The sequence below is a fragment of the Aotus nancymaae genome, unplaced genomic scaffold (assembly GCF_030222135.1).
Source record: "Aotus nancymaae isolate 86718 unplaced genomic scaffold, 86718_ANA_hifiasm-v0.15.2.pri h1tg000072l, whole genome shotgun sequence".
Lineage (NCBI taxonomy): Eukaryota > Metazoa > Chordata > Mammalia > Primates > Aotidae > Aotus > Aotus nancymaae.
Window position 1 is genome coordinate 4,289,443 of NW_026988487.1, and position 22,510 is coordinate 4,311,952.

Consider the following 22,510-nt stretch of genomic DNA (forward strand, 5'->3'; position numbering starts at 1 on the left):
TCCTCACAGCTCAGCCTCCCAAGTAGCTGGAACTACAGGCATACCGTACCATGCCTGGCTAATTTTGGTATTTTTTGCCATGTTGCCCAGGCTGGTCTCCAACTCCTGAGTTCAAGTGATCCACTTGGCTTGGCCTCCCAAAGTGCTGGGATTACAGGCATGAGCCCCTGCGCCCGGCCTAGATAGACATTTAGATAGAACTTGTGTTTTCCTCTAAAAACACTTCACAATGTCAAGGACATACCTGACAATCAATAAATTTAACATAAAATAATGCAAGCAATGTCACTCCACTCCAAAGTCCTAACAATTTACAAAACCTTTTGAGAACAGTGTAGTCTGTACTATAATTATACCAAGAGACACAAATTTTTTTGTAGCTTAGTATCTCCAAAGGTATATATTTTTCATTCTACACAGTTTTTAATTTCTGTTGGGTATTAAGTTACAAGGAAGGTATACCAAAACTAATTCATACGAGCCAGAATCTTGCACTGAAAGGAACTTTAGAGATCATCTAGGGCAGGGGTTGGCAAACTTTTTCTATAAAGGGCCAGACAGTAAATATTTCAGGCTTAAGGTTACAGTTGCTTACTCAACTCTGCTGTTGGTAGGCAAAGGCAATCATAGACAATAAGTAAATGGTGGTGGCTGTATTCCAACAAAACTTTATTTACACATACACACAGGAGGTCAGCTGGATTTGGCCCGTAAGCTACAGTTTGCCAGATTCCTGAACAACAGTCCAGCTCCTTCATTTTACACACAAAGAAATTAAGGTCCAAAGAGGTTAAGCTAGTTGGCAAAAGTCACCAGATAAATAGTATAAGAACCAAATGCAATATTCTTTTCAAACCATGTATTCTTCTAGAACACAAACTTTAAAATGCTTATATTTCCCACAGAGCTGAAACATAATATACTCTGTGAAAACTTAGAAAAGTCAAGTGTTATAATTTCTTATTTAATTAAAGTCAGCAGAATGTAATGAAATTAATGTAAGTCAGAAAATAACTAGCCATCAATCCATACACACACACACACATATACACCCCACCATGTTCGTATGTGTAGTTATCTGTTTTGGAATATAGTAGGAGTTCAATAAATTGTGTTGTACAAATTCAAAATATAAATTTAAATGCAATTCAGTTTTAAACATACCCATAAGCAAAGGTGCTTTCATTTAAAACTTTCATGATCACAGGCATATGTTCCCAATAATCATCTAAAAGGGCAATAACCCTGTACCACTGAGCAGTTGGGGTCATTTTAAAAGACTTTTCAATTAAATCATTTTAAAAATCAATTTTAAAAACAGTATGATACTTCTTCAGATGAGCTATCATACCTAGTAAATCTGCTCCTTCATCCACATCTCCTATTAGGCCTGAGCCAGCTGAAGACAGTTCTTCAAAGAGAGATTCTGTATTGCGATCAAAAGCTTTGTTCTCTATGCCTTTGGTGGGAGTGCTATGTAACAAGAACAACAAAACCAAATCAACAAATGACAAAGACTTTTTTGACAGTGTTAAAATGAATACAATAGGCTAAACTACATAGGAATTTCTTACCTATAATTTACATTTACTAGAAAATATAACTTAACAAGATTTCTTAAAGGCTTCCTAAGAAGTTCTCACTAAGCTCCACAGAGACAGCTGGTGAAGAAATTACAGAATGTTTTTGTTGTGTGACCCCAGAAAACACAAGCAATAATGGCAGCTCCTCTGCTCTATACCAGGTGCTGACCTAAGTGCTTTCCACAGATCAGCTACGTGACAAGAAGGCAATTATGTATGTAAAAGATGGTTAAAGAAGCATTTCTCATAGTGGCAAAAATTGAAAAGACCTAAATGACCATTAATAGGGGACAGATGAGGTAAGTTATACACATATAAAGTTAAAAATTTTAGCTTTAAGATTAAAAACATAAATAGAGCTTTATAAACTAAAGAAACTCATTGTACAAAGGTTTTTTTTAAAATCAAGTTGCGAAACTGTGTATATACTATATGCCCTATTTTGCTGGGGTGTATAGGGGAATGCTGAAGTATATATGTTTGTGCCTGAATACTATATTAATAGAAAAAACTCTGTAGATCATTTCTAGTTAAACATGATGTAGTGAACATAGTATCACCTAGTAACTCAGAAACTCAACTAAAATGAAAGCTAAGAAATTAAAAAGATATACACCCAAAAGGACAAAGAGAATAGAAAAAGAAACTATAGCAGATAAAATGTGAATAAAATTCAGTAAGATGGAAAATAGATGGGCAAACAGTAGAAAGTGATTCAATAGACCAGAGAAAGGTGAAACCTAAGCCACTGGGGTTTAGGGAGGAGGTCAATATGCTGCCAGAACCCCTCAAAGGCCTAGGACTTGAAGGTACCAGCAACCGCAGGGAGAGCATGCAGAGAGGAACATGAAACAGAAGGACAGGATAAAAAAAAAACTGTACAAGAGGCAGTACAGGACCTAGATACAATCCTCCGGAACACTGAGACCTCCCTTCTCTTGGCACAGCTCCCTGAACAATGGAAGCCAAGTTTAAATGTTATAGGCAGGAAAGTGGAGAATCAGCATTATTTACTTAAGTATGAGTAAAACAGCCAGAGAGTCCTAGAACTCTAAAGAAGACTTCTATTATAAAAGAAAGGGCCCAAAACAAAGAGGATGTGACAGAGACACTAAGAACAGAAAGAGACAATGCAGGCAGCAGCAATGACAAAACACCAAATAACTCAATTTCTTTAGAAGAAATGTTGTATTAGTAAAACGGCAAGATGGTATAAAAAGTACCAACCAAGAAAAAGAACTTAGAAAAAAAACCAATGAGGGTTTAAAAAAAATCTGCCAACAATTAGTACAAAAGAAAAAAGATAGGAAGCAGGGAAGAAAAGAAATTATGTCATTCCAGAATGTTCAATACATAACTAACAGGTGTTCCAGAATGAGACCAGAAGTAACAAAAATAAGAAGAAAGAGAATTTCTCAGAACTGGAAGATAGGAATTTTCAGATGAAAAGACTTATTTCATGTAAGAAGATACAAAAAGACCCCCACACCAAGCAAAGCATCATTAATTTTTTTAAAAATCAAGAAAATGACAGTCTTAAAAGATTTCAGAGAGTATATAAAAATAAGAAGTCAAATAGCAACACCCTGAACTCAACATGAAAATGAAGCAATGTCTTTGCAATTCTGAGGGAAAAAATCTCCCAACCTGTAGTTCTTTATCTAGCCAAACTATCAAGAAGTATGTCTTCTTATCAAATTTGTCACATTCAAGCTCACAGTGATTTAAAAAAAAATTTACTTGTCATGTACCTTTTGCCCAGAAACCTAGGAAGGTTAGCATTCTATCAAAACAAAGGCATAAGTTAGAAACAGGATGATGTGGGATCCAGGAAACAAAAGATACAACAGAGGAAAAAGGTGAAAAGAATTCCAGGGATGAAAGTGAGGGCATATTCCAGAACCAGAGCAAACTGACAGTAGTCTCAATTAAAGAATGGGAATAGAAGGCTGCAGGAGAGTGAGCACTAGGAAACAGACAGGTTTTGTGTTTGGTCATATTGGCAACATTTACATTTATGAATTGCATAGTGTCTGCCAATAATTTAGTGACAGGTCCATAGAAACATAAGGAAAAGAAACAAAATAACCGAAAGCTTTATTAATGTCAGAAGAACAGAGGGTTGTAAAAGAAATGAAATGGGCTGGCCACAGTGGCTCATGCCTGTAATCCCAGCACTTTGGGAGGCTGAGGTGGGCAGATCATGAGGTCAAGAGTTCGAGATCAGCCTGACCAACATGGTGAAACCCCCTCTCTACCAAAAATACAAAACTAGCTGGGCATGGTGACGGGCGCCTGTAATCCCAACTACTCAGAAGGCTGAGGTAGGAGAATCACTTGAACTTGAAAGAGTTGAGAATTACTGAGGGGCGGAGGTTGCAGTGAGCCGAGATCATGCCACTGCACTCCAGCCTGGGAGACAGAGTGAGACTCCATCTCAAAAAGAAAGAAATGAAATGTAATTATACTATAATCTGTGACTAAGTAGAAATGCAGATTAATTTTATAGTCATAATGATGTAAATAATATTAGCAGAATCTGAAATATAATAATATTAGGAGGATAAAAGGATGGTGTTTTAGGCATTATATCCTCATCTTCTACTATAGAAAGCCAACAGCTAGCATCACAGGCTTTTTCAACCAGGGTTCCTTACTTGATCTACAGAATACGGAAAAGGATTTAAGTGACTATTTTCTCCATTCTCCCAAGGAAAGTATATACCTAGAGTCCTATTCTAGATGCATAGGAGCACAGCTAATTCATTATACACAAGGGATGCTTAGGGCATTAGGACTACATTTTGTCACAGAATCTCAGCTGAAAAGGGGAGGAATGAGGGAGGAGTAACACAAGCACATTATTTTAGATATCTGAAGACAGACAGCATGAGAGAGAGCTAAGAAGTGATAGAGTCATGTACCCTTTACTCAGAAAGCTAGTAAGGATATGCTCTGTCAAAACAAAGGCATAAATCAAGAAGCAGGGTGATGTAGGATCCAGGACAAACAGTGGTGACAGAATGAGAACCTGTCTGAGAGAGAGACAGAGAGAAAGAGAAAGACAGACAGACAGATAGAGGGTTCTGGATTTGAATCCCAGGTCCACCTCTTGTTAGCTTGGTAATCTGGGACAAACTACTTGAACAAGTTCTAAGTCTCTTTATTTACAAAATAAGGATAAAAACATCTACCTCATAAGATTATAATCAGGATCAAATTATATAAAATCATGATGAAAATAATATTAGTTAACATTTATTGAATGGGGCATTTTGCAATGATTTATCATATACTGATTCATTTAATCCTCACAACCATCTGAGGTATTAACATAATGCTGTTTTTTAGATGAGAAAACACACCTAAGATTCAAATCCAAAACAGGATTTGAACCCATGCAGTCTTACACTAGGGTCTATGCTTTTAACCGCTACAGCATACTGCACAATGCTTAACATGGATCAATAAATGGCATGCATTTTTATAGTCATTAATTAATTAAAAGATAAACTTTATGGAAGAAGTGAAAAGAAAGGCAGTAGCTCCTATCTGATATTCTTGAGCATCAATGTATTCTGGATAATCCTGATTAGGATGATATCTAATCTCCCAGTACTTTGGGAGGTGGAGAGGGGCAGGTAATTTGTGCTCAGGAGTTTGAGACCAGCCTGGCCAATGTGGTAAAACCCTGTCTCTACTAAAAATACAAAAAGTAGCCTGGTAGGGTGGTGCACACCTGCAGTCTCAGCTACTTGGGAGGCTGAGGTGGGAGAATCGCTTGAACCCAGGAGGACAAGATTACAATGAGCCAAGATAGCACCATGGCATTCCAGTCTGGGTGACAGAGCGAGACTCCATCTCAAAAAAAAAAAAAATAAATAAATAAATAAATAAGGGGTGATATCTAACCATTTTCTTCCTACCACTAAACAGCCTTCCCATGTAAAATGATACTAAAATGAGACTAATTTCTTCCAATAATGAGATTATAGTTCTCAAGATGGAAGTACATTCTCCCTTCCTGATCTGGGGGAAGGTACAAAAATTTGTTCAAACTTTTTTGTTTTGTTTTTTAAATTACGTTTATTTAGCATATGTATACATAAAAAAGAAATTGCCTTCTGAACACACCCTGCAGAAAACATGCACAAACCCAAGGTATGTGTTGTGGGAGGGGACCTGGTCCCAAGTTAGTAGCTGGGCAATGTAATCTCGAGAGTCACAAGCCCCAGTCAGGAGAGGGCTAGACTGAAGTGTCAGGCAGGCCGGAGTCTCCTGACACTGGCCCTAAAACAAGCATGCTCTATAACCAAAGGTCTGTTTCACGCCCTCAAAGTAGCACTGCAGACAGCCCAGCCAAGTCCACTCTGTTACTTCCCTTCACTCCTGCTTCTTGGTTTCCTCAAGTTACAGAAACTATGGGATATGTCTTGGCTGTCTTTTTTCCCCTATCCGCTATAGTTTGAATGTGTATCCTATAAAATTCAGTTGTTGCAAATGTGATACTATTAAGATAGGACCTTCAAGAGATGATTAGGCCATAAGGGTTTCTCCCAGGTTAATAGGACTGGGATCCTTATAAAATAATGAGGCTTTATCCAGTGTTCAGGGCTCACTTGTCCTTCTGCTATGTAAGGACATAGAGTTCCTCCCCTCCAGAGGATGTAGCAACAAGGCACCAACTTGAAAGCAAAGAGCAGCCCTCACCAGACAACTCACCCTGCTAGCACCTTGATCTTGGCCTTCCTAGCCTCCAGAACTGTGAGAAAATTAATTTCTGTTCTTTATAAATTGGCCAGGAGCAATGGCTCACGCCTGTAATCCCAGCAATTTGGGAGGCTGAGGCAGGTGGATAACGAGGTCAGGAGTTTGAGATCAGCATGGCTAACATGGTAAAATCCCATCTCTACTAAAAAATACAAAAAAAAAGATTAGCTGGGCGTGGTGGCAGGTGCCTGTAATCCCAGCTACTCGGGAGGCTGAGGCAGGACAATCATTTGAACCTGGGAGGTGGAGGTTGCAGTGAGCTGAGATCACACCACAGCACTCCAGCCTGAGCAACAGAGCAAGACTCCGTCTCAAATAAATAAATATATAACCAACCCACTCTGGTATTTTGTTATAGCAGTACAAAATAGACTAAGACACCACTCTTCCTACTTATGCACCTAATCTGTGATGCTGCAAAGGTTTTTCACAAAAAATGTAAACCATGTACAGTGTCCAGTTTCAAGAACAGGAATTAGAATCTAATACCAACATTTCTTCAAGAAAACATCTGAATCCATTTTATCCAGTCAGAGACCAGAGAACAGTGTTTATGGGTTTGGGGGAGGGAAGATGTCTTCATCTGACATTTATTTTACCTTGAACCTTTATATCCACTGAGATCTTTGTCCATATCCAACTCAGGAGTAGATTCAATGATCGCTTGAACTTCTGACTTCTCTTCATTTTCAGCAGAGCCTTTAAAAAGGACATGAAATAAACATACATATATTACATAGTACCCCAATATAAAAATCCTGTTGTTTTTATGGTTGTAAAGGTATCATTTGAACATTTTTCAAAAAGGTACAAGACTGGGTTTTAGGAAACACAGCATTAGACAGTATGTCATATGTTCAGTTAACAGTTCATATCAAAAACTAATAAGCAACCAAAGAAAGTTTGCCTTTGTGTTTCGTGGAACAAAGTGCAATGTATCCAAGGTCCTGCTTTCATTCCTATTTAAAAGATGGAATTTAAAGAAACTAAAGACAAAGACTAAACTAAGATAGGGGACAGAAATGAACTGTCCTCCTGTCTTTTAGACTCTCAGACCTGGCCCGCAACTCCTGGCCCCAATAGTTTCTCTCCAAGACTATTAAGCATTACCTCTTTTAAGCTTATTTACAACTGAATACAATTAAGTACAGTCTCCTCTTGGTATCTATGGGGGATTGGTTCCAGAACCCACCAAAATACCAAAATCCATGGATACTCAAGTTCCTTATATAAAATGGCATTGTATTTGCATATAACCTATTAATATCCTCCCATATACTTTAAATCATCTGTAGATTACTTATAATACCTAATACAACATAAATACTATATAAATAATTGTCATACTGTACTGTTTAAGGGACAATAATAAGAAAAAAGTATATGCATGTTTAGTACAGGTAGAGCTATCTTTTTTTTCTTTTCAAATAGTTTCAATCTACAGCTGGTTGAATCTACAGATGCAGAACCACAGATACAGAGGGCCAACTATATCTGCCTATTTTATAAATACAAAGCAGGCAACACCTTCAAAGACATATTTTCTCATACCCACATTATCTGGGTTTACTGAATACTTTCCTAATAAGTAAAGAACTAGGGTCACTCACCAGTAGATACATTTCTAGTTTCTTGGGCTACCTGTACTTCAATGTGTTTGCTTATTTCTGACTTATTTGGTGTATCTGTAATCTTCACAAATCCTTCATTTTCTTCCTTTAATGGAGTATCGGGAGGAATTGTTGCCACATCTGAATTAGCAGTTGATGCTGGAGTGGTAGCTTTAGATCCGCCTTGGCTAACATCAGAAAGCTCATCCTACAAATAAAAATAATTTAGAATAAAATTTTAAATGACATATTTACTCTAAGCCACATTAAATGGGGTAAGAAATAAACCTACTAGAAAAAGTTCTTTTTTTTTAAAATAAAGGCAATAAAGAGCCACTGATTATCAATAAATTATCTCTCTAGTCTCTCTGCAAATAATTGGGAAATATTTAAGTAAATCACATTTTTTCAGATGAGATTTTTCTAAACAGAAAATTTGAAAATAAAAGAATTACCAATAAAACTACACATTAATGTCCACATCATTCTCTGTAATAGCTGCTCTAAAACAGCAGGAGAATAACCAAATTCTTAATCTCGGGGTTTCTTTGTAAAGTGTGGTATTAAAACATCCTGCATCTAAATCCTTTGAAGTACTTAAGGTGCTTGCTAAAAGGGCAGATTCCAGCCATGCACATGCCTGTAATGCCAGCTTAGGCGGGAGGATCCCTTGAGCCAAGCAAGACCCTGTCTCTTTAAAAAGAAAAAAAAGAGAGAGGAGGGATTAACAAGGAGAAGACAGAGTCTAAGTCCAACTCCAGACTTAATGTACCAAACTTTAGGCATTGAGAATAGGTAACAAGCAATCCAGGTGAGTTACATACTCATTGAAATTTGATTACTATTATAGGATCTACAGATAAGTTTCAAGAGGTATGTGCAGACTGAAACTGTATGCAACAATTTGTGTACAATGTGTTTTTCTGGGAAAAGAATTTATAGCTTTTATCAGATATTCAAAGGGGTTTGCAACTTCAAAGTAATTAAAAGCAATTGTCCAGTGGCTATCAAGAATGAAGCTCTTTTGGAGCACCCAGGTTTTAAAAAAAGAGAACCTGACAAAAAGTTTGTCACCACCACCAGTAATAATAATAATAATAATAATAAGGATTAGGGTAAATTAAGTGAATTTATCATTCACTAAATGCATGACCTTGGGTAAATTACATATTCTTTCTATACCTTTATCATCTATAAAATAGAGATAATGATGTCTACTTCATAAGATTACAAATTATTCTACATTATGGCTTAGCAATATGTTTCACACATACTAAGTATTTAAAATATTAGCTATTATTATAACAGTAACTATTTGTATAATTATAAATATATAATTATATTTCATTTATAATTATATTTACAATATTATAAATTATATATACTATATATAATTCCCTTAAGGGAGTATTAGTAGGAATTATTGCCACATCTGAATTAGCTGTTGATGCTGAAATGGTAGCTTTAGATCCTTTGCTAACATCAGAAAGTTCAACCTACAAATAAAAGTAATTTAGAAAAAATTTTAATTGAGTAATTTATTACTAAATTGAGTAATTTATTCCAAACTACTTTAAAAATGAGTTAAGAAATAAACTTTTTTTTTTTTTTGCCCAGCCTGGTCAACCTGGCGAAACCTTGTCTCTACTAAAAATGCCAAAAATTAGCCCAGCATGGTGGTATATGCCTGTAGTCCCAGCTACTAGGGAGGGTTAAGGCATGAGAATCGCTTGAACCCAAGAGGCAGAGGTGAGCTGAGATTGTGCCCATGTTACAAGAATTCCCATTCTTTTTTTTTTCTTTTTTAAGACTAGTCAAATACAGTAGTGAGAAGGGGGGAAAGAGTAGAACAAGGAGTTCGATCTGTAACTGACTGAGAACAATCGAGATAACTCACTACTTTCAGTCTAGTCACGAATTCCCATTCTTAAAGGTTTCGAAGGTAATACACATTAAAAAATATAAAATAAGGCCAGGTGCAGTGGCTCACGCCTGTAATCCCAGCACTTTGGGAGGCCAAGGCGGGTGGATCACGAGGTCAAGAGATCGAGACCAACCTGGTCAACATGGTGAAACCCCGTCTCTACTCAAAATACAAAAAATTAGCTGGGCATGGTGGTGCGTGCCTGTAATCCCAGCTACTCAGGAGGCTGAGGCAGGAGAATTGCCTGAACCCAGGAGGCGGAGGTTGTGGTGAGCTGAGATGGTGCCATTGCACTCCAGCCTGGGCAACAAGAGCGAAACTCCGTCTCAAAAAAAAAAAGAAAAAAATATATATATATATATATATATAAAATAAACAAACAGTCTCTATTTCTGATAAACAGTGTTGATGAAAGCAGTTAAAACCCATTAAGACTGTGGATTCAGAAAGTCCTAGAGAATACTGAGTTCATCTATATGAAAAAGTGATACGCTTTTGAAACTATTTTGCAAATAAATAATTTTAGGTCAATCCCGGAATTGTCATTTACCTCTTAAACATAGAGACATTATTTCTTCTTCCTCCTTATTATTCCAGGCCCCTCACTCCCTCCAAAAGCCAGATTATTTTCACCTTAGAAAAAATTGTATTTAGTAATTTAAAAGTTCACAACATATAAAGTGTGGCAAAAGCCCACTTCCCTAAATTCATTTGTGGATCTGGCAGCATGAAATAAAACCAGGAGACAGTCTAGATATCATGGGGTGAAAAGAAAAAAAAAAAGAAAGAAAGAAAATAACCAGGAGAGAGCTGAACCTAAAACAGGAAAGGGACCATGATACCTCAGCAATCCCAAGGTTTCAGGCTACAAGGAAGTGGTGAATCAGGATCTACTTAAAAGAAAATGATGTTTTAAATTTATCCTAGGCTATCCAAATAACATGAGATTTGCTTATCTGTAACTTACTTCCCTCTTATACTTACCACATAAAAATAGTTTACACTCTTTAAAATAGCTCATTGTGTGGGCTGTACTTCTGACAACTAGATCCCAGGGATACAGCATGAGAGCAGAGAAGGGAAAAGCTCAGATTTTAGGGAAAATGGGTTTGTTTTTGTTTTTGTTTTTGTTTTTTTGAGATGAAGTTTTGCTCTCGTTGCCCAGGCTGGAGTGCAATGGTACGATCTTGGCTCACAACAACCTCTGCCTTCCAGGTTCAAGTGATTCTCCTGCCTCAGCCTCCAGAGTAGCTGGTATTATAGGCATGTGCCACCATGCCTGGCTAACTTTGTATTTTTAGTACAGATGGGGTTTCTCCATGTTGGTCAGGCTGGGCGCGAACTGCCGACCTCAGGTGATCCACCCACCTTGGCCTCTCCCAAAGTGCTAGGATTACAGGCATGAGCCACTGCCCAGCCTCGAAACCATTTTCATAAGAGGTCTTTCTCCTTGGTATCCCAGGCAGTGGGGACATAAAGCTACTAAGATTAGCAGAAAAGCACTTTGATGGGAAATCAGCCACAGCATTTGGCCAGAGGCACGATATTCTTGTACTATCCCTCACTAACTGCCTCCAGTTAAAGATACAATGAGACTAAGTGCAGCGGCTTATGTGTGTAATCACAGCCCTTTGGGAGGCCAAGTTGGGTGGATCACCTGAGGTCAGGAGTTTGAGACCAGACTGGCCAACATGGTGAAACCTTGTCTCTACTAAAAATACAAAAATTAGCTGGGCATGGTGGCGTATGCCTGTAGTCCCAGCTACTTGGGTGGCTGAGGCACAAGAATCACTTGAATCCAGAATGGGGAGGAGGTTGCAGTGAGCTGAGATCACACCACTGCACTCCAGCCTGGGCAACAGAGTGAGACCCTGTCTCAAAAAAAAAAAAAAAAAAAAAAAAAAAAAAAAATCAGCCTGTTAAAAATTAAAATATACTACTTTTGGTCAAATGTATGCTCATAAGATAACACAATCATGTGCCGCATCCACATAATGACATTTTGGCCAATAACAGACAGCATACAGTATACATGGTGGTGATCTCATAAGATTAAAATGGAGCTGAAAAATTCCTGTTGCCCAGTGATGTTGCAACTGTCATAATATCCTAGTGCAATGCAGTAGGGTATTAACAAAACTACTGCACTGCTGGGTGTATAAAAGTACAGTACATACAATTCTATACAGTATATAATACTTGATAACGATAAACAACTATGTTACTGGTTTATGTATTTACTATACTTTTCATTGTTAGAGTATATGCCTCCTTCTACTTAAAAAAAAAATAAAGTTAATTATAAAACAGCCTCAAGTAGGTCCTTCAGGAAGTACCCCAGAAGAAGACACTGTCATCATAGGAGATGACAGGTCCATGTGTGTCACTGCCCCTAAAAACTTCCAGTGGGACAAGGTGTGGACGTAGAAGATACTGACACTGATGAACCTGACCCTGTGTAGGCCAAGGCTACTATGTGTGTGTCTTGGTTTTTAACAAAAAAGTTTAGAAAGCAAAAATATATATATATTAAAAAAATAGACAAAAGCTTATAGAATAAGGATATAAAGAAAATATTTTCATAGAGCTACACAACGTGTTTGTGTTTTAAGCTAACCATTATTACAAAAGTCAAAAAGGTAAAAATAAAGTTTATAAAGTAAAAGAGTTATAGTAAGCTAAGGCTAATTTATAATTGAAGAAAGAAAAAAAATAAATGCAGGGTAGTTAAGTGGACAGCATTTTATAAAGTCTACAGCAATGTCCAGTAATGCTCTAGGCCTTCATATTCACTCACTGCTCTCTCAGATTCACCAAGAGCAATTTGCAGTCCTGCAAGCTCCCTCCATCCATGGCAGGTGTTCCATAGAGGTAAACCATTTAAATTTTTCATATTGTATTTTTGCCATATCTTTTCTATGTACAAATACCATTGTGCTACAACTGCCTGTAGTATTTGGTACATGCTGTAGAGGTTGCAGCCTAAGAGCAATAGGCCATATCATGTAGTCTGGGTGTGTAGTAAGCTATGCCATGTAGGTTTATGTAAATTCACTCTGTGATATTCCTACAACAAAATCACCTACCTACACATTTCTCAGAATGTATCTCTGTCATTAAAAGACACATGACTATATATGCCAACAAGGGAAAATTCTTATAAAGTCCCAATTGAAAAGCATTTATTATGAATTTTTCAACATAAAGTTCCAGGGGAGTTGTATGTTGTTATTGCACATTCAATCTGTGGCTTCTTGAGATTGCAAATTCCTATTTTATATTAGGTCACGTGCCAGGTTGTCTGTTTTGGCTAATAGTCTTGACTGCAAATGACCCCTAGCCTATCAAATCATATTGTCTGACATCATTAAGATATCTTTTTCAACGGCATGAGTGGTGTCAAACACAGAGACTTCCACAGTTGTCAAGTCTCTTTCTAACATATTTATTTTATAGCCCCATTTTCCCCTTTAGAGCCTTTAAGGAACTGCCACATTGCAGGTGTACATGTCACTACAGAATGTTCACATAAAGCAAGTACAAGATTTGGAACTGCATATAAAAGAATGGCATGCCTGTGCATATTTAAGTTGTGCTTTGAAAAAAAACAGAGATGCAATTCAAAGATAATACACAAATGGCCAAGAAGCATATAAAATTATAATCAACATCACTAATCACTGAAAAAATGCAAATCAAAACCACAATGAGCTATCACCTGGCCCCCATTAGAATGACCACTATCAAGAAAAAGAGGATGTGAATATATCAGACACTTGTGCATTGCTGGTAGGATTGTAAAATGATGCAAACCACTCTGGAAAATAGTATGGAAGTTCCTAAAAACATTAAAAATAGAACTACTATATCATCCAACAATCTCACGTCTGGGTATGTATTCACAAAAGCATTATTCCTAACAGTCATAAGGTGAAACCAACCCAAATGTCCATCAACAAACAAAATGTGGTATATACATATAATTGAATATTACTCAGCCTTAAAAAGGGAGGGAATTCTGTCACATGCTATAACGTGAATAAATCTTGAGGACATTATGGTAAATAAAATAAGCTAGTCTCAAAAAGACAAATACTACATGATTCTATTTATGTGAGGTATTTAATATGCGATGTCAAATTCATAGAAACAGAAAGTAAAATGGTAGTTTCCAGGGGCTGGAGGAGTTAGGAAGTTATTATTTAATGAGTTAGTTTTAGATTTGCAAGATGAAAAGTTCTGGCACTCTGTTTTACAATATGAATATACATAACACTACTGAACTGTATACTTACACTACTGAACTGTATACTTAAAAATGGTTAAGATAGTATTTTTTTTCCTCCCTGTGGAGACCACATCAGAGCTCATAAGATGGTAATTTTTGTGTGTTTTTACCACACACATAAAATAAATGTCATTACTTTTAGTTTCACTTGAGATACTGCAGTAAAAGCAATCTGGTCTTTGAGTCATTTTCTTATGGGTTTTAAATATCATGCTAAAAGTCTATAAGCTCTTCAAAATATTTTCAGTTGTTCCATTTATCAAATGCATCATGTGCTCAGTGCTATATAGAATACATATGTCATGTATTATCTGGCATTGCAGCACAATTATTTTCTAACTCAGTATAAACTATGTTTGCAACTAGAGAAAATAAACTATTCCATTAAGGACAACTTACAGACACTACATGCCAATGTAGTGTTTTCCAGAGTAGCCTGCCTAACTTCTGAAATAAGCTAAACAAAGGCAAGCACCTCTGCTACGTAAGTTTGTCTCTTAGATTTGAAGATTTTAAGCCAAATGAAAATAAAGACAAAATTACAAACAAGTAACTAGCCCCACATAGAATCTCTCACTATTAACACAAATCACCTTATAATTTTATACCTACATTTCTTTCTCCCCAAGTAAAAGTAAGTCTCTAAAGCACTGGTTCTTAAAACTCCTTTGGTTTACAGCTATGTGGTATATGTACTTGCATTCTTCCGGAGAGTTTCAAATAATTTGATTCCTAAGAGTCTGTGACCCAAAGAGAACACTAGAAACCATAATTTTAGATACTCACATTTAGGTAAAACACATCTACGTGTAAACAGAATTGTAGCTTCAAGAGAATTCAATTATTAAAGGAAAGGTATGAACGTCCTAACACCGAGTACATTTAGAAGGAAGAGGATATTGTTTCACTGCTGATGCTAGAGAGCTTCCATGGACCCAGGTCAACCCCTGACCTAGCACATAGCAGAAAGTCACAGATATCTTGTTATTCTCGGTGCTCAGCATATCAAGCCTGACATGTAGCAGGCTTTTTTTTTTTTTTTGAGACAGAGTCTTGCTCTGTTGCCCAGGCTGGTGGCAGTGGTACCATCTTGGCTAACTCCAACCTCTACCTCCCAGGTTCAAGCAATTCTCCAGCCTCAGCCTCCCGAGTAACTGCGATTACAGGCATCTGCCACCACGCCCAGCTACTTTTTGTATTTTTATTAGAGACGACGTTTCACCATGTTGGCCAGGCTAGTCTCAAACTCCTGACCAAGTGATCTGCCTGCCTCGGCCTCCCAAAGTGTTAGAATTTCAGGCGTGAGCCACTGTGCCCAGTCTGTAGTAGGCTCTTAATAGATGTTTGCTGAATAAAGCTGAATGGTGCCCTGACTGGAGATGAAGAACTCTATTAAACTAAAGAAGCAGTCCATAGTAAAATGTCACACTAGGCCATATCCAGGACACATACAAGTTACATATATTATGTACTGAGGCAGATATTTCTGGAAAGTATACCATTACATAGAGCTAGATAAATGGAAAGAGGCCAAATTTCACAGAATTTACTTACATTTTCTTTCCTTTATTTAAAAATGCTTACTTTGGGGAAGGAATAAATTACAGATTACAGTAAAGCCCTGACAACCACTGTAATGGAAATAATTTTATTTTATATTTCAGTGAATTACATCAATAGTCTTTGAAACTGAGCATTTAATGTCTTAAGAATAGCAGTTGAGGAAGTAATCGATAGTTAATCACTTTAGTGTATTTTTTTGCAAAATGTTAAGAAGCACCATTCTCACCTCCTGTTCTACAGCCTTCAGAGGTTCGGGACTATTGCTGACCTAGGAAAAGGGAAGATTATAAAAGAGAAAAAAATTATGTGTTTACTAGGTTTTAACATGGCTGTATCTTTGGCTTGCACTATCTCCCAGGATATAAGATTCATCTATCATCTACCGTGTTTAAAATGAATGTTTGCAACCTTTGTTTTGTTTTGACTTAAACAGACCTTAAGACCCTAGTTTAAGTAATATCATGGTTCAGAAGCCACCACTTGGATCATTGTCTATTATTTATCGACATGCAGCTCATTATTTAACATTTTTTTCTGCTTACACCACTTTATGAAATCTTCCTGAGGGTTACTACCATCCCTTCGACTATTTAACATACTAATATTCCAGTGCAGCACACTTAGAAATGTTTATCACACCTCCTTTCTCTTCTATCATTACTGAATCAGTTAGATAACACTAATGATCGAAGGATCACTAAAATCTAAATACTTTTTTTTTTTTTTTGAGACAGGGTCTCACTCCTATCACTCAGGCTGGAGTGCAGTGACACAATCACGACTCATTGCAGCCTCAACTTTGCAAGGGTTGGGTGATTCTTTCACCTCAGCCTCCCAAGTAGCTGGGATTACAGGTATACCCCACCATGCCTGGATACATTTTTATGTTTTTAGTAGAGACTTGGTCTTCCCATGTTGCCCAGGCCAGTCTCAAACTCCTGGGCTCAAGCAATTCACCCTCCTTGGCCTCCCAAAGTGCTGAGATTACAGGCGTGAGCCACGTGCCCAGTCCCAAATTCTTTTTCATAAAAATCTATTTATTCATATTCTCTATTTCTATCTATACACTTTCCCTCTATGAAACAGATGTTTTTCTCTTAAATACAAAGCAACAGTTTTAAATACTCTGGGTCTGGAAATTCATCAAAGTCTTTTTGAAAGGCTACTAGCTCTCAGTTGTGCCCTTAAAAATACACAGATTAGCAAGGCATGATTCACATGTAGGAACCAGACTGCCTCTTCTTTAATATACGTGGTTTTTTTACCCTTAGCTTTATTGAGGTATAACTGACAAATACACATACAGTTAAGGGGATTTTTCAATACACACTGTGAAAGAATCACCACAGTCAAGCCAATAAACTTATCTAGAGCCTCACACTTTTTTTGGTGGTAAAAGCACTTAATGTTTATTTATATGATATCTGATTCTGGATCATCATCATCTTTAATCATTCTCTTCATCAAAAACTCGGTAAAAACTTGGATAGCTCTCTCTATATAAAAGTAGAAAGATTGTCAAGACGTGTTACTAAATGAAAAAAAAAAGCAAGCAGCAGGAAAATACTTATAAACCCACGTATCTTTAAAAAGCAGTATCTATATGCACCTGTAAAGAAAAGGGCCAAGGATACATCAACTATTTACAAAGATGGTGGGGGGCAGGGAGAATTTAGGGTTGAAGAAACTTCCCATTTCTACTCTATATTCTTCAGTATTACTAAAAATTGTGAAACTGAAGTAATATAATTTTTTTAGACACAGGATCTTGCTGTATTCCCCAGGCTGGTGTGTCATGGCTATTCACAGGCACCATTAAAGTGCACTGCAACCTGGAACTCCCGGCTTCAATCAATCTTCTCACCTCAGACTCCTGAGTAGTTAAATAACTTTTTAAAAGAAATTATAGGCCGGGTGCAATGGCTCACACCTGTAATCCCAGCACTTTGGGAGGCCCAGGTGGGCGGATCACCTGAGGTCGGGAGTTCAAGACCAACCTAACCAACATGGAGAAACCCCGTCTCTACTAAAAATACTAAATTAGCTGGGCGTGGTGGTGGGTACCTGTAAATCCCAGCACTTTGGGAGGCCCAGGTGGGCGGATCACGAGGTCAAGAGATCAAGACCATCCTGGCTAAGATGGTGAAACCCTGTTTCAACTAAAAAATACAAAAAGTAGCTGGGCGTGGTGGCGCATGCCTGTAATCCCAGCTACTCGGGAGGCTGAGGCAGGAGAATCGCTTGAACCCGGGAGGCAGAGGTTGCAGTGAGCTGAGATTGCACCACTGCACTCCAGCCTGGTGACAGAGTGAGACTCCATCTCAACCAAAAAAAAGAAAAGAAAAAGGTAATTTTTCAGTAGAAAATATTTTGAACAACTTCTCATATTCTAAGTTTGTTTAAACAGTAAATGTAGGTATTAAAAAATACCTATGTACCAATTACCTCAAATGAAGTCACATTTAAACTACAAGCTTTAAACACCATCATTTATTTTGAAAGTGCTGCTTATTTACATTTTTACCAGTTTCTTTTATCTTTTTTGAGATGGAGTTTCGCTCTTGTTACACAGGCTGGAGTGAAATGGCGCGATCTCGGCTCACCGCAACCTCCGCCTCCTGGGTTCAGGCAATTCTCCTGCCTCAGCCTCCTGAGTAGCTGGGATTACAGGCATGTGCCACCGTGCCCAGTTAATTTTTTGTATTTTGAGTAGAGACGGGGTTTCACCACGTTGACCAGGATGGTCTCGATCTCTTGACCTCGTGATCCACCCGCCTCAGCCTCCCAAAGTGCTGGGATTACTGGCGTGAGCCACCGCGCCTGGCGTTTTTACCAGTTTCTATTCTCAACATACATACGCATCTTGGTCAACATACAACACAATAAAATCTTTACCCTTTATTCCTTCCAAACCTCAACAGTCACCTATGCGTGGTTCCTAAAGTTACCAAATAAAGATCTACGTGAGGGAAAAAGCTTATAAGCAAAAACTGAGCTTATAGAACAAATTTCTTATCCACTGTCATAAACACAAGCAAAAACAATGAAATATAACAATGATCTTTAAAAAAAAAAAAAAAAAACTCTTATTTTACCCTAGTACATATACAAAATTCCATAAAGGAGGTATAAACTAATGGAAAAACCCAAACCAGAAATGAATAAACAAACAAACAAACAGTGTCTAAATCATAGTTCCTAAATACCCTTCTCCCAAAAAATGTGCCAGAGCTCCTTTGAGAAGTAGTCAAATTTTTAAGAGTAGGGCAGGGGAAATAAAACACCTTGGAGCATTTTACGGGGCCAATAAGGAAGAAAGCACTCAAAAAAAGATGGGTTAAGTCAAAAGACCACAGGAGCCAACCTAAAAGAGCTCTCAATGTCCAAAGCTAGAACAATTTGAGAAACCAAAGAAATGATAGGTTTGTATAGGCCACAAAATAAAATATACACCCCTTGAATTCAAACTGGAATGGTGGAAAGGAGGAGAGAGACAACTCTCCCTGATAGAAGAATTCCAATTAATAAATTTAGAATGAAGAAAACAGAAAATAACCATTAGCAATATTTTACTAATAATTGTTGCAGGAAAAATTCACTGATGAAAGCTAAAATCAGTGAATGAAAGTTTGAGCAGAAACAGCGTATCTCCATAGTCTCAAAGTATATCCACACCAAGATATTAGATTCTATTGGATTCTTGCTGAAAATACATAACCTCAATCTAATAATGAGAAATCAGAGAAGCCCAAATCGAGAGACATTCTACAAAATAACCAGTACTCTTCAAAAGTCTCAAGGTCAGGAAAGACAAGACAAGACTGAGGAATTGTCACACGCTGGGAAGATTGGAGCAACGTGAAAGCCAGATGTGGTGGCTCATGCGTATAATCCCTGCACTTTGACAGGCGGAGACAGGAGATCACTTGAGGCCAGGAGTTTGAGAACACAACCTGGGCAACACAGTGAGACCCTGTCTGCAATAACATCTTTTTTTTGAATCAGAGTTTTGCTCTTGTTGCCCAGACTGGAATGCAATGGTGCAATCTCAGCTCACCACAACCTCTGCCTCCCAGGTTCAAGCAATTCTCCTGCCTCAGCTTGCTGAGTAGCTGGGATTACAGGCACCCGCCACCATGCCCAGCTAATTTTTGTATTTTTAGTACAGACGTGGTTTCACCATGTTGTCAAGAGTGGTCTCGAACTCCTGACCTCATGATCAACCCACCTTGGCTTCCCAAAGTGCTGGGATTACAGGTGTGAGCCACCATGCCTGGCCAATAAAATTTTTTTTTAAAAAAAGCAATGTGGGATCCTGGGCTGGATTCTGGAAGGGAAAAAGGATATTCATGGAAAAACTGGTAAAACTCAAATACAGATTTACCTAACAGTATTGTACCAATGTTAATTTCATAGCTTTGATGATTGTATTATAGTTAGTTAATATCAGGGGATGCTGGGTGAAGGGTATATGGCACTCTGTACTAGTTTTGCAACTTTTCTGTAAGTCTAAGATTACTTCAAAAAAGTTTTTTAAAACAGTACTAACTTTTTAAATTACACATGCATTTTATAATAGAAATTTTAAATAACAATAGATACAATTCAACTACTATAAAGATTAAAGCTTGTGGAAACTAAAGATATAGGAACAATTTCAGAACTTAACCACAAATGGAGGAGGATGGAAAATTCTCTCAACAAAAATGCTGGCTCTGTTTAGACATTTCCTGTTCTGCATGCTAAGCACATCCCCTGAAGAATGCAGCACGCATTGACTGGCTTTACATACCAAACTCTGCTAACAAGAGCTTCTCACATCAGTTTAAAGTATCACAAGTCGTGTGACTTTATGAGAACTCTAAAATTTTCACTAGTAGGTGTCTATCCAGTTGGTTTCGTTAAAATTGCTTTTGTCATATCTAAATGTCACATTCTACTAATAATCAACAACCAAGGATGCTCTTCAAAGAAAAAAAAATACCTTTCTGGAGTACATATGTATACGCATGCATATGTGTGTGTACATGCCCTATGCCAGCCATATAATTTTCATGCTGCTTTCTAGGCCTTAGTTGGTTATTTACCACAGCATTATTTGTAACAGCAAAAGACTAGGAAAAATGAAGCTGTCCCAGCAATAAAGGAGATCTGAATTGCAGTTGAGATATGCGATCTCTTCCCCGCTTCTTCTAGGATTCAGATGTATCAATCATCTTTCTTCACTCCCTTGTCTTTAATTTTTCTCTCTACTGAACCCTTCTTGTAAGCATACAAACAACCCAGTCTCTTCCATTCTACTTTTGTCTTCACTCTGCCAATTTCCACCTCAAGTTATTTTTTTCTTTCCTCACACCACAATCACCATTGACAAGTTAAACTGCTCAAATCTACACCTATACATTTACAAATTCAGTCCACATTCTACTTGACTTCTCCATACCAGCTGATCCTGCTGACATCTTCTTCCATTCGAAAACTCCCTTGTCCCTTGACTTCCAGGGCTCAAGTCTCTTATGGTCTCACTGCCACTACAACCCTCCACTAACGTCCTTCTTTTCCCATGTATCTTTCTTCTCCACTCCAGCCCTGTCTTCCCCTACCACACACAGATGCTGCCTTCCTCACCTGCTCAGGCTCTGACACCCTATGCCTGGCACCTCTCCTTGGGGAGGCCCTCATCATCCTGTTTAGGATCTCGTACCCCCAAGCCTGGCTGCCATCCTGCAGGGATGTCCTTAACGCGGCTGAGGCCCTGACTCTGTACACCAGGCTACCCCACATGGATTACAGTCCTAACCTTGCTTGGGTTATGACAACAATCCCACCCCTGCTCCTAACCACCATGGAATGCCTTACCTTCCTCTGCCCTGCCTGATGGCTTTAGAATCTAATTGTGTGGAAAGGAAAGAAGAAGGGAAGATGAAGCAATACTATACCACCTTAATAAAGCTTTAAAGTAAATCTTTTTTTTTTTTTTTTTTTTTTTTGAGACGGAGTTTCGCTCTTGATACCCAGGCTGGAGTGCAATGGCGCGATCTCGGCTCACCGCAATCTCCGCCTCCTGGGTTCAGGCTAAAGTAAATCTTAATATCTGGTAGGGCAAGTTCTTGTACTTATCGTTCTTCAGGATTGTCTTGGTTATATTTGGCCTTTTGTTCTCCAATTCCTTCTTTATTTACAGCTTCTTTGTGAATTCAGTAAGATTAACTGTCTCACCTTAACATTTTGTCCATTCTCAGCTTTAGCCTATTATTATTATTATTATTATTATTATTATTACTATTTTTCTTGGGACAAGAACTTACTCTGTCACCCAGGCTGGAGTGCAGTGGCATGATCATGGCTCACAATAGCCTCAGCCTCCCAGGCTTAAGTGATCCTTCTGCCTGTGTCTCCTGTGTAGCTGGGACTAAAGGCGCACACCACCATGCCCAGCTAATTTTTAAATAGTTCGTAGAGATGAAGTCACTTGACACTGGAGGAAAAAAATTTTTTTAATATATGAAAAATAGGCCGGGCGCGGTGGCTCATGCCTGTAATCCCAGCATTTTGGGAGGCTGAGGCGGGCAGATCACTTGAGGTCAGGAGTTCAAGACCAGTCTGGCCAACATGGCAAAATCCCATCTCTACTAAAAATACAAAAATTAGCCAGGCATGACAGTGCACGTCTATAATCCCAGCTACTTGGGAGGCTGAGGCAGAAGAATCTCTTGAACCCAGGAGGCGGAGGTTGCAGTGAGCCGAGAGCGCACCATTGCACTCCAGCCTG

General features: G+C 38.1%; 1 protein-coding gene across 13 annotated transcripts in view; it reads right to left on the reverse strand.

The window, feature by feature from the left end:
• The window catches only part of SPAG9 (sperm associated antigen 9), a 145,435-nt gene that overhangs the window by 49,359 nt on the left and 73,566 nt on the right, over positions 1 to 22,510 (reverse strand). For 7 of the 13 annotated variants that reach the window (XM_012463570.3, XM_012463567.3, XM_064367545.1 and 4 more), the window contains 4 exons: positions 15,965 to 16,006; positions 7,964 to 8,171; positions 6,953 to 7,052; positions 1,352 to 1,473 (listed from right to left, as the gene is read on the reverse strand). In XM_012463570.3, the coding sequence (XP_012318993.2) occupies positions 1,352 to 1,473; positions 6,953 to 7,052; positions 7,964 to 8,171; positions 15,965 to 16,006 (472 nt within the window). The remainder of the gene's footprint in view (positions 1 to 1,351; positions 1,474 to 6,952; positions 7,053 to 7,963; positions 8,172 to 15,964; positions 16,007 to 22,510) is intronic. The other 6 variants (XM_012463573.3, XM_012463571.2, XM_012463576.2 and 3 more) reach the window with 1 other exon arrangement.